The sequence below is a fragment of the Tiliqua scincoides genome, chromosome 10 (assembly GCF_035046505.1).
Source record: "Tiliqua scincoides isolate rTilSci1 chromosome 10, rTilSci1.hap2, whole genome shotgun sequence".
NCBI lineage: Eukaryota > Metazoa > Chordata > Lepidosauria > Squamata > Scincidae > Tiliqua > Tiliqua scincoides.
Genome location: NC_089830.1, coordinates 27130436 through 27145518, shown reverse-complemented (window position 1 = coordinate 27145518; position 15083 = coordinate 27130436). Strand labels below are relative to the sequence as shown.

General features: G+C 53.1%; 1 protein-coding gene across 6 annotated transcripts in view; it reads left to right on the top strand.

The window, feature by feature from the left end:
- Window positions 1-15083, top strand: part of DMPK (DM1 protein kinase) — a 28730-nt gene that overhangs the window by 10286 nt on the left and 3361 nt on the right. Inside the window, exons 2-14 of one of the 6 annotated variants that reach the window (XM_066638200.1) lie at window positions 3368-3459; window positions 3791-3874; window positions 3956-4051; window positions 5249-5397; window positions 7901-7994; window positions 8582-8782; window positions 9348-9596; window positions 11643-11728; window positions 12041-12149; window positions 12256-12398; window positions 12704-12804; window positions 13982-14058; window positions 14551-14631. In XM_066638200.1, the coding sequence (XP_066494297.1) occupies window positions 3368-3459; window positions 3791-3874; window positions 3956-4051; window positions 5249-5397; window positions 7901-7994; window positions 8582-8782; window positions 9348-9596; window positions 11643-11728; window positions 12041-12149; window positions 12256-12398; window positions 12704-12804; window positions 13982-14058; window positions 14551-14631 (1562 nt within the window). Of the gene's footprint in view, window positions 1-3367; window positions 3460-3790; window positions 3875-3955; window positions 4052-5248; window positions 5398-7900; window positions 7995-8581; window positions 8783-9347; window positions 9612-11642; window positions 11729-12040; window positions 12150-12255; window positions 12399-12703; window positions 12805-13981; window positions 14059-14550; window positions 14632-15083 lie in introns of all 6 variants that reach the window. The other 5 variants (XM_066638199.1, XM_066638202.1, XM_066638201.1 and 2 more) reach the window with 5 other exon arrangements.

The window sequence follows — 15083 nt, the reverse complement described above, 5'->3', positions numbered from 1 at the left end:
ACTCTGTTCGGCCTGGAGGGCTTGCGTGCCTCTAACAGTGAAGCAGAAATGGGAATTCCAGCAGCATCGTTGTGTTGGGTGGCTGAAGCTCAGAAGGTCAAGTTCACAGTTGGCACCCTGAGCAGATGCAGGTTGTCTCATCCCTGTGGCACGACGGGCTGCACCTGTCAACGTTCTGGACCACTCCTAATGCACAGGAGGTCTTGGCCTCAAGCGCATCTGGGACTTATTCTGAGGCATTCCTGTTAGCCACAGTTGCTGTGTGGCAAGCCCTATGTTCAGGGGCAGTGTTCCTCGGCAGTTTAGGAAGTAATTCGGGTGTTGGGGAGCAGTAGTGGGGAGGCCAGCTTATTTTCTGCCCTGCTTGTGAGCTTCAGGTTGGCCATGGTGGAGAGTGAGATGCTGCCCTTGATGTGCCTTCAGCCTGACCCAGAGAGGTTCTCCTTTAAGAAGCCACCACTTCTTAAAACTTTCCCATTGACCTGGCATCTGCACCTGTACCTGTTAACAGCAGTTTTGCTCTGTAGAAATCAGCAGGCAAAGCTTTTGCTGGTGCAGAGGCGAAGCGATGGAGAGAGCTGCACCTGTTGGTTTTCTCTCCGTGGAGTCTCCCCTAAAGGGCCAGGAGCAGAACCAGGAAAGTTAAAATGAAGAGGGTGCTGAAGACAGACGAAGATGTGAAACGAGGGTGTCTTGCCACGGAAAGAGAGGAGGGTGGAAATTGCCAGGCCCCCCCCCCCCGCCATACCCTGTTACTTACCCAGCCCTCTGCAATCCCAAACAAGCTCATTCCAAGCCTCTTGGTCACATCCTTCTGCTATTTATACTCTGTTTCTCTCCCTGCACGAAGCATTTCACTGCCAAGTGGCCGATCGCATCTCCCGCTTAGCATCTTTTATCTCTCCGTTGCCATGTGAGGAGATCATTGAGATCCTTGGGGTATATCTTTTTTTTCCCCAAACACCAAATCTCATAGAAATTACTGTCATGCCATCCGGCAGCTGAATCATCTGGCTGACGCCAGCCGCTGAGGTCACCTGACTTGCTTACTGGTTGCGGGTCACGTGACTTACCCCCCCTAAAAAAGATTGTCCATGCATTTATTTTCAGGCATGTGCTCAGGCTTTGGGGCCCTCCCTGAGTAACATCTGAGTCACGCTACCCCCATTCAGAGCTGGCCTGGCTGTATAAGGGAAGCTCTGGGTAGCTATTAATATGTAGTCAAGTGAGCTAGGTCAGTGTCAGGGAGGAGGGCAAAGCCAGAGCAGGTGGGTGTCTTAAGAAACCTGACTAAGGTTAGGGAAATGGCAGCATGAGGCTGAGCTGTAGCAGGCAGGAGGGGCAATGGCTCCCTCTCACGGGACTGAAGAACTCTCCCTTCTCTGATAGCTAGAGGTGTGATTTTGGGGTGTGTGTGTGTGATAACGAAATAAAAACTCACAGCTTTCTGCACTTCTCATTTTTGTAGAAAAATAAAAATCAACCCCCCCCCCCCCACACACACACATCTGTGAAAAAATAAAACCAATGGGGGACAATTAATTGTAATTGTTCCATGGGCAATTACTGTGGCTGCCATCTGCTGACCCTCTACCACCTACGTCACCCACCCAGTACACTTTTAAAGTTATTATAATTTATAATAATAATTTATTAAAATGTGCCCTTGGAATAAAAACACCTAACACTGCTTTGTGCACTTTTCCTCCTTGGGGGAAAAAATAAAACCCATAAAACCACAAAAACATTAAGACCTCTACTGATAGCCTTTTTGCAAGGGTTAAAAACTTTTAAATTGTGTTTAGCTTTTAACTGATGGTTTTGGGGTTGGGCCTCCTGGACCTGCATATTGGATATTATTTGCTGCTTTTCTGCAGATGCTCTTACTGCGTATAGTTTCACTCCTAGTTCTACAGGTGGGTCCTCTTTATTCGCGGATTTGGGACCCATGGATTGGACCCACCACAAGTCCCAAACCTACGGATGAGGACCCATTGAGTCTCCTGAACATGACTGGAATCTTGTTCTTCCTGAAGCCCCCAGAGGTGTTTCAAGTCGACTTCCAGTTTTTGGTTGTCCATGACCTTCCTCTGAACACCCTCCAGACACAACTGGAAGCCTGACCCACGGATTTCATTATTCGTGAGTTTTGGCAGCTGCAGTTCTGGGAACAGAACCCCCGCGCAGAGGCGTAACTAGAAGCCCCAGCTGCTGGGGCATTGATGTCCCAACATCACGCGACATCATGCTGTCACTTCTGCGTTCTCCTCAGAGTAGGAGGTGCTGGTGGCTTTGCACCCCCTGTTCCTTCTCCTGTCGAGGCTCCCCTTTGGGCAAACAAATGGGGGGCACGAAACCGCCACAGTGAGCATCCCCTCCTCAGGAGAACTGTAAGCAGTGGAAGGCTGGATTCTGGAAGAGGCAGCTTTATGCCCCCTTGGCATTGTGGTTACACCTCTGCCCCTGCGGGTGCCAAGGCACCACCTGTAGTGCTAAGCTGATTCTGCAGACCCCCACTTGTTTTTTTTAGTTATATTGTACGTTTTCCATTTCTTATATATTCCAAGTGTTTTTTTTATATATTGTATGTTTACATATTTTATGTTTTTATGAAGCCACCTTGTGCTTTTGCCTTGGCGAGGGGAAGGCGGGGTGGAAATTTTTTAAATAGCACCGATAAAAATAAACTCCTTGCTCATCACAAACGACCATCCATCACAGGGCCATTAAGACATGGAAATAAAAGCCATTGAGTCTTCTTTTACTGTAGCTTACAGGGCTGAAGTGTGCTGAGGTCACTCCTCCAGATTCCCTGGCTTGCAGTGAGGCTGCCATGATAGTTTCTTCACATCCTTATCTGGCAACCCGGCCTCATGGGCTATGGATCTGGCACCTGGCGCCCCACATTTAGTACGTTCAGTGGGCCTCTGGGCATTTGGCAGGCCTTCCTGTCTCAGGTATCTTCCAGTGGCCCAGGAGGGCCAGCCCATCTTTGGAACCAATGGCTCTTTTCTTAGACCTCCATGAGACAAGTGTCAGAGACCCACAGGCCATCTTCTTTCATCTGGAGTTGTGTGTGTTCCTTAAGGTGGCCCTGCAGCCAGGCTTGGTGTTCATGCCAAAAGCCAGCTGTGGACTTTCTCTCCTTTGAGGTTTTTAAACTGAAGTTCGATGGCCATCTATCAGGGATGCTATAGTTTCCAGTGCTGAGCCAAGGGGGTGGATTAGGTGACCTCCAAGCTTCCCTCCTTCTTCTTTGCATAAACTTCTATGCAATTTAGCTGGCTATGGTCAAAATCATGCAGAGGGCATGTCTCCGCACCCCATGTCCTGCTCTTCAGATTAATCTGCTTCTCTTTGCCTCCAGCGGAGCCAGTGACCTCCAGGCTGAAAGAGCTCCGGCTGCAGCGGGATGATTTTGAGATTCTCAAAGTGATCGGCCGAGGAGCCTTCAGCGAGGTGAGACGGGCCGGTGCGGGCCTGGCTGGGTTGGTGGGTCTTCCTCTGCTGCCGTCACGTGCCAACAGCACAAACCTTTCAACAAGGCTGCAGAAGCCATGCGGAAGGGAAGCCTGCCAGGGCAGGGGTAAAGCTGCAGCCACCGTTGATGGCGCTTAAACCGAGTCCTGCCTTCTGCAGCTGAAAGGTGCCAGAGCAGGACTATTAAGGCAGCTTCATAGGAGAGGCTGTTGAACCCTCTTCAGTCTGTGCTGCAGGCAGGATGAACTCCCAGTGGAAGTGTGGATCCTGTGACTCACCCCACCCCACCCCCTGTGTTTTATCCACATAGGTGGCAGTGGTGAAGCTGAAGAGGACATCCCAAGTGTACGCCATGAAAATCATGAACAAGTGGGACATGTTGAAACGGGGCGAGGTAAGTGTGAGTCAGTCCCAAGTTGGTCTGAGAGTCAGAAGCCCGCCTGTCCATCTGAAATCTTGATGCTGCCCCCTCCAGGTTTCCTGCTTCCGGGAGGAGCGGGACGTCCTGGTGAATGGCGACAAGCGCTGGATCACACAGCTGCATTTTGCTTTCCAGGACGAGAACTACCTGGTGAGTGCCAAGCAGGAAACTTTTCATTAGAACCCAAGGAACTGCTGTGCTGTGTCAGCCCCTAAGATCCCACCAACCTGGTACTCTGTCTCTGACAGAGGGCAGTCAGAAACCCAGCAGAAGAGCTTTGGAAACTCTTAAACAGTAGTAGTAGTAACAGGTATTTATATACCGCCTTTCATGGTCTTCAGATTTCTCCTCAGACTTTATTTCAAGGTGGTTTACACAGGTTTAAACAGGTGTATTTCAAGGTTACACAGGTATATAGTATAGCTATACTAAATCCCTATAGGGATTTTTACAATTGACCAAGGTTCTGTCTTTCAAGAACTACAACATTTCAGATGGATCCTTTTATGATCTGGTATCACATTCTGGCCTCCGGTTTCCTCCCACGCAAGCTGACAGTCCTTCATATCTCACTGGAAGGGCGGCCAAAGAGCAGATGGAAAAACTCGGCTGGGCTTGTCAGCTGCTTCAAGGTCTCGCCTTTCAGTGCTGGTGGCCTCGAACTGGCGACCTTCAGCTGTTATCTTCAGGCAAACGGAGGCTCTACCCTCTGGACCAGACCTCCTGCCCATTATTGTAATGGTTATGATTTAAAATAAAATCTTACCTGCAAGAGGGATCTGAAGGCCTTAGGAGTGGACCTCAACAGGTGGGAAACCCTGGCCTCTGAGCGGCCCGCTTGGAGGCAGGCTGTGCAGCATGGCCTCTCCCAGTTTGAAGAGACACTTGGCCAACAGACTGAGGCAAAGAGGCAAAGAAGGAAGGCCCATAGCCAGGGAGACAGACCAGGGACAGACTGCACTTGCTCCCGGTGTGGAAGGGATTGTCACTCCCGGATTGGCCTTTTCAGCCACACTAGACGCTGTTCCAGAACCACCATTCAGAGCGTGATACCAGAGTCTTTCGAGACTGAAGGTTGCCAACTGAACTTACCTGGGAGAAATTTATTTCCTTCCTGAGGATGTAGCATTGATCAGGCAGAGGTATGACTAATAGGCCTCCATCAGGTCGAAGAACCTAATTCCCTTCCCTGCCAGGTCAGGTTGAGGGCACCGTTTCTTCTCTTCCTCCTCCTGCCCCTTGGATTTGATCAGGGCCGACCCTACAGAGGGTGGTGGTGCTGGTGAGAGGAGCAGCCTTGCAAATGGGAGGAGACGCCTTCTCTTAATATCTTCCCCCTCTCCGTAGTACCTTGTGATGGATTACTATGTGGGGGGCGACCTCCTGACGCTGCTGAGCAAGTTTGGGGACCGCATCCCAATGGAGATGGCCCGGTTCTACTTGGCGGAGATGGTGATGGCCATTGACTCAATTCACCGCATGGGCTACGTGCACAGGTGAGCGGCGGGCAGGTGGAGCCCCCAGAGGTGACTCTTGGGTGGGCCAATCCTGTGCTGCTTGCCTTTAAACCCCTCAAGTTATCTTCTAGCTTCAATTAGACCTGAGGTTTATCCAGACTGAACCTTTATTCTAGAGGCCTGTACTCCTAGAACAGGGGTGTCCAAAGTTTTTGGCAGGAGGGCCACATCATCTGTCTGACACTGTGTCGGGGGCCAGGCAAAAAAAAAAGGAATTAATTTACATTTAAAATTTGAATAAATTTACATAAGTTTACATAAATGAATATATTAAAGATGAACTTATATGAATGAATGAATGGTCTTGCAATAGCTCAAGCCTATAAAAGGCCTGGCACAAAGGAAGGCCAGCCTTTCCTTTGCTGCCGCTACTGCATCACAGAGTGAAACAGCAAGCAGTGGAGGGAGCCCTCATCCCTCAGCTCATTCGAGAGTTCAAACAGTTGCCCTCATGCTGAAAGCACTTGCGTCAGGCCAGTGTGGGCTCCAAAAAATCTCTGGAGGACCAGAGGCTCACTGGAGACTGGGGGCTCCTTGAGGGCCGCATTGAGAGGCTTCAAGGGCCGCAAGTGGCCCCAGGGCCGGGGTTTGGGCACTCCTGTCCTAGAACATGTGAACTGGTGGTGGTGGTGATGAGAATTCCTCTGCCCATATGCAGATCAGTTCTGAGGAGCCACAGCCAGCTCATGGGCCTCTAGTACAAGAGGGTTTCGGGATGCACCTCCCTTTATTACCCTTGATTTCCCCCCTTCCCCCATTCAGCTCTCCATGCACCCTTTTCTTTTTCCGGTCTGACATCTGAGTTTCCTGATCCTCAACTCCAAAATGGACCCATCCCAAATCTTGCCCTTGTGACTGCAGAATTAGCAAAGGGTGCCAGTGTTTTCTGGCTCTCCGGGCCTCGGGTCCTTCTTGAAATGCTTCCTCCTTTTGCTTGTCTCTCCGTCCACAGCAGAATGTTGGAATGTACCCTTCCCGCTCCGGCCTCTGGAATTTCTGCACTAATCTCCTTGGACTCGAACTCTTTCTACTCCCTGGTTGCAGGCTGAATGAGGCAGGGAGCTGAGGCTTGACACTGAGCCCCAATTCCCAACGTCTCCAGAGCATGCTCCAGAGAAGCGGAGGTTCATACGTGGGGGCCACTCTGTCCCAAGAGGGACAGAGGGGAGAATTCCTCCACCAGCCTTGCTCCACTCCGCCTCCCCCCCCCCCCCCACTGCTGGGCCCGGGAGGCTGACTTGGCCTCAGTGCGCACGAATCGCTTCTGTGAGCCAAAACAGCCATAAACATTGTCCTAGATTCATAATCGCCTAATTCATCTCAGGCCGAGCAAGGCAGGCTGGGCTTCCTTCCAAGCCACATGAGCAGCCAAAGCTTGGGAATGCAGGGGGGCGGACCGGGATGGGGGCTGCCGTGGGGGAAGAAAGGGAGGGAGGGGGGTGATGGGACAGTAAGCGAGGGGAGGCAGGGCCAGTGAGCAGAGTAAGGCAGGGAGCTGGCAAAGGTGGTCGCTTGGGGGAGCCGCTGGCCTGGCTTGTGCAGAGAAGCCTCAGGCCCCCACTGTGAAGCCCCTGCAGTGGATTCTGGGAACACCCTTGGGTTGTGGGGGGACCAGCCCCACCACACACCCCATGCTCCTGTGTAGCTGCGCATGGCGGAGCAACAGGTCCCAGTGGGTTCTGTCACTGGCAGCATCTCCAGGCAGGCCTGGAAAAGTTTAGCCTTCTCTCCTGGTGGGAGGGGGGGGCAGTACTGAACGGGATGTGGCAGCTTTGCCCAGCTGTTCCGTCTCTCCTAACCAGCATTTTGGGAATCCTGGAGAAGAGCGTTCCTTCCTGAAAAAGGAACTAGGAACTCTCTGGTGAAGGAGTCCGGCCGAGGCCTGTTGAGATCATGCCGGTGGAGTGGATCTGCTCGAAGTCTGCAGGAAACCTTTTGCTCCCCCCCCCCAATTTTTGCATAGTGTACTTAGGCTGACCAGTTGCGTGCAGGGGCAAGGAATTAAGCGGAGCCTGCTGTTCCCTGGGGTCTGAGGGCGTGTGCCGCGGTCACTGGACTGCAGCTCCAGGTCTGGTCAGCACCTGGCTGAGTAATCAGCTGAGAAACCCCCATTTTCCGCCTTGAGGTCTGTGTTGGAAGAAGGTGGGCTTCAAGCTACAGGTGTGGCGAACGCGTCCGTTCTGGCCGAAACCGTGTCTCTTTTCAGGCCCCAAAGCAGCAGGCCTGAGCGGCTTGGCCCAAGATGGTGCGGCCTCCAGGCAGCGTTCCCCAGGGATCTTGGTGGGGTGCCCAGTCCAGACTGTCTCATTCTGCCCTACTTTGCTGCATTACTGCTGGGGGGGTGGGAGCCGAGCCAGGCTCTGGAGTCGGGGAGGGGGCCTGGCCTGGGGCAGGGGGAGGGGAGAGCATGTACTCTGCATCCCCAAAGAGGCACTTCTCGCTGCAGTGGTTCATCGGCCTGACTCTTTCTCCTCCCCAACAGAGACATCAAACCGGATAACATCCTACTTGACCGATGTGGACACATCCGGCTCGGGGACTTTGGCTCCTGTCTCAAGCTCCGTGAAGATGGAACAGTGAGAGTTGAACCAAGGGGCGGGTGCGGGGGGGTTGAGTGTGCCGTGGCAACTCAGCTTTGCAGCTTGTGAAGTTAATAACAGTGCTACTGAACATGTACAGAATGACACCCCCCCCCCACACACCCCTCTCACACAGACACACCATTTAACAACTTCTTGCAGCTTAGCCTTGAGTTTCATGGCTAAGTGTGGATCTGAATCTGTTTCTCATGTCCACTGTGCCCTGCTTTCTCACTTCTTTCTTTCATTGGGGAGCAGTTTACACACAGCACTTTTAGAATAAAAGGTTCTAAATGATGCTTCCTTAGTGGGGACCAGGCACATGAAGGACAGATCTATCAATGGCTATTGGCCAGGATGGATCAATAGAACCTCCATGTTTTCCAAGACAGTCTACCTTGAATCCCAGTGGCTGGGAACAGACAATGGTGGGGGAGCACTCTTGTCCTCCTGTCCTGCTTGATGACCTCCTGGAGAGATCTGGTGGGCCACTGTGGGAGACTGGATGCTGGACAAGATGGGCTTCCTTGTGCTGACCCAGCAGGGCTCTTCTTGGCTTCTGACTTCTCTTGCCCCGGTGTCAGGTCTGCTCGACTGTGGCAGTGGGCACTCCGGATTACCTCTCACCTGAGATCTTGCAAGCGGTGGAAGATGGAGCCCATTCCTACGGCACAGAGTGTGACTGGTGGTCCCTGGGAGTCTTTGCCTATGAGATGTTCTTTGGCCACACGCCCTTCTTTGCTGACTCTGTGGTGGAAACCTATGGCAAGATCATCCATTTCAAGGTAGGTGAATGGGGGGGGCATGAATGGCCTCACTAGAGGATGGGAGGGCATGATTTTCCTTTCTGGGTGGTAGTAATGAGTGCCAGGGGGCTTCATCTGTCACAGTCACCTTGGGAGGTTCCCGGGGTCAAGCATTCTGGTTGCGGGCCTTGTTGCCATTCTCACACTGTGAGCTGTGGCTGTCCCTCCGAATCACCCCAGGGTCTCCCAGGGCAGCCCTCACCAGGACCAGATTGGGTGCTGCCTGCTCTGAACTTGAGGGTCATGCATGGACTCTCGGATGGATGAGTGTCCTCAGTCAGTGCCAAATGGGGTTGGTCCCTGATGTCAGCAGGGTGTCTCCTTGTGTGGCCAAAACCCTTCTCCTGACACGCTCATTTTCCATGCAGAGAGACTCTTTTCTTTTTTAATGGGGGTGCACTCAATATCTGAACCTTTGTCTGTAGTCTGAAGTGGAACAGCCCAGGGTTCCCGCTCCGGCGAGAATGAGCTGCTGCTCCAAACATCTTTGCTCACCTCTAGTGTGCACCTGGGCAGTCTTCACTGTTCTAACGTTTCTTTGAAGGAGCACTTCTGCTTTCCGCTCTCGGCACCAGAGATCCCCCCAGAGGCTCAGGCTCTAATTGAAGGGTTGATCAGCCCCCGAGAGACGCGGCTGGGACGGAACGGGGTGCGGGACTTCCATGAGCACCCCTTCTTCACTGGGGTGGACTGGGAGAGCCTGCGCAGCTGCTCACCACCATTTGTACCCGAGTTTGCCAACGCCACCGACACCTGCAACTTTGACGTGGTGGACGACTGTCTCACTGACATGGTGAGCGGGGGAGGGGTACGTGACTTTTTTTTAATCTTCCCCTTCTTTGCCCTCCACCTGGCACTGCTTCACTTGTGAATCGCACACTGAACTTGTAACTGTGAAAGAGCAGTCCCCAAGCTGTCTGCCTTCCAGATCCCTTCCCCTCTCCCAGATTTGACTGCTCAGGACTCCCCCCCCCCCCGCCAATGTTTGCTGAGAAACACAGTGCATTGCAGATTATTCTCAGGCCTGCTCTAGGGTCCGCTTCCCATTCCTGCAGCACACTGTCACTCCTTCTGAGATGGTCAGGTGTGCCCTAGAAGAGGCCAGAGAAGATTCTGGGCTTTGGGCTTGTCTTGGTGTTTTCCTAGAGCAGGGGTGTCCAAAGTTTTTGGCAGGAGGGCCACATCATCTCTCTGACACTGTATCGGGGGGCCGGGGAAATAAAGAATTAATTTACATTTCAAATTTGAATAAATTTACATAAGTTTACATAAATGAATATATTAAATTTGAACTTATATGGATGAATCAAGGTCTTGCAATAGCTCAAGGCTTCTAAGAGGCCTTGCAAAAAGCAAGGTTGACCTTTCCTTAGCTGCCGCTGCTGCATCACAGATGTGAAAGAGCAAGCAGTGAAGGGAGCTCTCATCCCACAGCTCACATGAGAGGTCAAACAGTCGCCCTCACACTGAGAGAAGTTGCATTGGGCCAGTGTGGGCTTCAACAAATCTCCGGAGGACCAGAGGCTCATTGGAGAATGGGGGCTCCCTGAGGGCCGCATTGAAAGGCCTTGAGGGCCGCAAGTGGCCCCCGGGCCGGGGTTTGGGCACCCCTGTCCTAGAGCACTGTCATGAATATGTACAGTTTAGGCCTAGTAACATGTAAAGCCTGAACCAAGCTAAGACAGTAACACAGAAGTGGCTTGCAGTCCTAGCTGCTAAGAATTTACAACTCAATGGAAGGTGATTATGTAGCATCTAGGCAGCCAGCAAGATGCCCATCAAGGATGGAATGCAGCTGTAGATCTCCAGGGGGGAGGGAAGAGCTGAGAGGGCTAGCATCCAGCCCTACTTCCGGAGGACAGGGTCTTTGCCTCTTGGTGAGATAGGTGGTGGGTGCACATCCTGCCCCGCCAGGACCATGTGGCCTCTTAGGTAACTGACCTGAGGATCTACAAAAGAAGCTGACCCAGGTGAGAGTCAGAGAATAGTAGAGTTAGCCAGTTAGCTTTGTTGTTTTATGCTGATAAGTTTCCTATAAGTTTTTATGCCTCTAGCATTTGCTGCCTTTTGTAAGTTTTGTAACCCTATGTACTTAATAAAGTAAAAATCCTTTTACCATGTTGGTTCATTGTCTGTTGGGGACAAAGTTTCAGAATCCTGCCTAGCCGTTCAGCAAGCTACCAAATCCTCATTGTGGACTAGTAACTTGAGAACTGAGACTTTAAGTAAAGAAAGTGCTCAGTGCCTACAAGGGATATAGTTAAGCCTAGAGGGTCTCGGTGTCCCTGGACTGAGGCACTGGCTCTTACAGGGTGGTGGCAGTACTACCAAACAGGGATCTTTGAGGGCTCTAGGGTTCAGAACCAACAACTCTGAGCACCCAAAACCCTGGGAGTGTGAGACCAAGTCTACGACAAGCCCCAAGTTCCAAGGAAAAGTAGGAAGGAGTCAATTCAGGGAATTGGGGGGGGGGGGTGAGGACATGAGCAAAAGGCAGCGTGTCGCTGGCTGCATTAAGATGTCGTGGCCCTAACTGGTGATGGAGGTGAGGGAAGTGGTATCCTTGTCCACTATGTAGAAATGACAGGAAGGTTGCTACCTTTCCTTTTTCTGATGGGGCTCCTGTGCTTACGACTAATCTGTGACAAAAATTTAATGGGGAGGCGGGTAGTTCCCACCCACCCCCAGTGTTTGGGGACTGCTTTGTGGTGCTATGCAGCAGCTCAAGGCACAGGAAACCTACCAGGAGGAAGGGCACAGCCATGATCAGCCCCATCCTGCTGTTCCCCCCACATGGAGCTGTTCCCCCCATTCTGTGTGCTTCTGCCCCCTTTCCTAGGAGACCCTGTCGGATGTGATGGACAGCTCGCCACTTGGGGTGCACCTGCCCTTCGTGGGATACTCCTACACCTACGCAGCAGTGAAGTAAGCAACCCTTTGGGTGCTGGGGCATTCTTCTGCAGGAAGCTGCAAGGTGCCGTCTGAAGTTGGTTGCGCAGCCCCAGAAACCTGACATGCCTCGCGTATTTCCAGGGCTGCTTTTCCTCCAGGCTGCCCGGAGAGGAGGCCAGCTCTGAGCCCCCCACTGCTCACACGCACAGCTGCCCTTCCCTGTGAATTTCCTGGCAACCGTCAGGGCCAGAGATAACTGGCCAGAGCCACCACTTGCCTGCTGTTCAGCCTGGCCCTGTTGCTTGCTCCAAGGACAGGGCCGGTGAGAGTCTCCCTTTCTCTCAGACAGAATGAGCCTGAGGAGAGAAGCCACGAGGACCTCACAATGGAAATCGACTGCCCCAGGAGGGCCCCATCAGGGGAGCAGACCCCAAAAGACCCCTCCGAGGAGCTGGTAGGTGGGGGAGACGGGCATTAGGAGGCGTCCAGTGGTGCTGGCGGCTCTCCTTTCTCTGTGCACAAGGTCTGGTGACCCTGGTGCCCCTTCTTGTCCCTGCCAGTCCTGCAAGCTGCCCAGTGGGCAGACCCTGGACCTGGGCACCTTTCTGGAGTTGCAGTCAGCACTCGAGGCGGAGCTGCGGAGCCGGGAGATGCTGTGCCAGGAGCTGAGCATGGTCAAGGTGGCCAACCAGACCTTTGCCAGGTGAGAGGTGGGTGGCAAATGTGTGTGTGTGGGGGGGCTTCTTCCTGCTAGGCAACCACAATCTCTGATAGGTTTGCTGATCGATCTTCTTGTGTGGTGTGATGCAGCTCGAGTTCAGTGCAGAAAAGCTCGACTGTTGCTGGATCAAGCCTGACCCCAGAACTCTCAAAGGAGTCAAACCCTCCCCGAAGGCCCAAGATGACTTTCTCAAAGTCCTCATTAGCTGCCAAATTTTCTTGGTTTGGGGGAGCGGCTCTCCCCATCTCCCCAGCAAGTTCTAACTCATCTTGTCTGTTTCTGCACAGCCAACTAAAGGAAGCCGAGAACCGCAACCTGGAACTGGAAGCTCAAATCAAGCGCCTGGAGGAGCAGATTGAAGGGATGAAACCAACCACAGGCGAGGAAGGCAAGTCTCACCTCCGCCTCCACGGTCCCTCTTCTCCTCCCTGCAGATGCTCTTCTTCTCCTCCCTGCTCCACTCCACAGGGGTTTCTTCTGGTCCCCTCAGTTTCCTTCCTCCTGCATCCCTTCCCCTTCCCAGTCTGGAAGAAAACTTGCCCAGCCCAGCAAATACTTTCAGTAGGGACAACCTGTGCAGGGAGTTATACAGGGATTCTCAGTGGTCTGCTGTGCGTTTAAACAAGGGGGAGAGATGGGCTCTTTTGTCCTCACAATTCCTGGCTGGAACCACTCTGTGTTCCAATGACAGCAGGGACAGAGGGTGCTTGGCCCTCTTCCTTTTGGACCAGCCCCATTAAGCTGCTGCTGTTACTGCTATGGAGAGGGCATGCTTTGGTTAAAAAAATATGGGAGTCAAGGTAGGGTGGGGCTTGTGATTTCAGATCGAGCTCTGGTGGAGTGATTCTGTGGGGGTTGTAGCAGTTGTGTTGTCTGCACCAGTGAAAGCTGGGTGTGCTGCTGAAGAAAGTGTGTACTGTACATCAGAAAGAAGCCAGTGGATCAGGGTGCTGATGTTGAGAGGTCTGACCTTTGTTGGTCGTGGTCTGGACTCCAGACAGGACAGGAGCATGTGGAAAAGAGGGCTGCTTGCTGGCCTGGTTCTCCAGTTCCACCAGCAACCTGGATGACAGGCAGATGAGCTGTGGGGCAGGGGAGCCTTCTGTAGCCTGTGTTGGGGCAAGGTTGTGGTTGGCTGGCCCAGCAGTGCCTGATGGAGGCCTAGCTGAGAAAGGGAGACTCAGAAAATAGGAGGTGGGGAAGGAAACAGAAACCGGGAGGAATCTTGTGCTTGCTTCTCAAGCGTGTGAGGAGGGAGGCCTTGCTGAGCCCCCTTTTTCACCCCGCCTGCTCGCCCACCTTACTTACCCTCCTGCCCATCGGAATTGTGGGTGCTCGACTTGTTAGCCGAAGAAGAGACACACGCCAGCAGTTTGTTGTGGTGCTTGAGCATGGTGCGCAGCATGGATCAGTGGCGCACATCTTCCTAGAGGCGGCTGCTGGGGGGTGGCAGGTGTTCCTGCATGCTGGTAGATTAGTGCCTTGTGTGCACGTGTGGTCTTCCTCTCCCACCCTGTCCCCACTCCCAAGAAAATCTGGCCTCCACCTTTCTCTTTTCCTTCTAGCTGCTCTGGGGTGGAGCCCTCGTTGCTCCCCTGACCACACCCACCCTTTCTGGTGCTGCGTGGAGCGCCCGGCTGATGTAAGCCTGACTCTGCCCTTTGCCATGCCACCGGGGGAAGAAGGGGGGAGGCCATGGGTAAGGCTCCTTCTGGGGCAGTGAGGAGTGCAGAGCAAAGGCCACCTGCCCAGGCCTGTTACACTCCTGTCCTGCGGAGACTGCGGGGTCATCAGCCAGGGGACGGTTCTGCTGTCAGCCGAAGCCTGTCCTTCCCCTCCTGCTCCTGTGAACTCTGCACCCCTCTCCAGTTCTGCAGCCCCTGGGACACTCCTCGCATCCTTCCCCCGAATTTTGATTCTGAGACTCAGGTGCTTAAAATCACTGTAGACTTCCTTCCAGAAAAATAAAAGCAGGCACTAGCCTTTTCCGAGAGGACTAGAAGCTTGAGGTTCTTGAGATTGTAAAGTCCCCTAACAGAAGGTGGGGTGTTGCTGATGGGTATGTGGAACACCCCCCTCCCCCATTGCCTGGCATTCTGCGCGCTGACCAGTGACCTCTGCTTTCTCTTTCCAGCCAGGCGGCACCATGGTATCTCGGCTCTGTGAATACCCCCTAGTGGTACCTCTGTACCGGCACTTGCTCCTCTTTTCCAGGGTACGTTGCTGCTGCCTTCGCACACCACCCCCCTTCTCCTCTGGTTCTGCCTGCCCTCCTCCCCCGAGAGCCAGTGCTTGGCTTTGGCCGATGCTTGCACAGCTCGCTCCCCTGCGCCGTCACCGCAGCACCTTTCAGTTGCCTTCCTGTCTGCCACATTCTGATTAGGGCTGGACCATTCATGAGCAGGAGAAGTAATGTGGTGGGCTAGCGTGTGTCACCCAGAACTGATAGGGGCACTCTTCCCATCAAGATGCTATCACTACTTCCTGTGGCAAGAAGTTCCACAGGCTGGGTAAAGAAATATTTTGTCAGTCCTAACTCTCCCAATACTCAGTGTTAGCGGATGTCCCCTGGTTCTGGTATTACGTGAGAGGGAAAAGAGCATCTCTCTATCCATCCCCTGCATGATTTTGTATGCCTCAATCATGTCCCCCCTCAGGCGCCTCTTT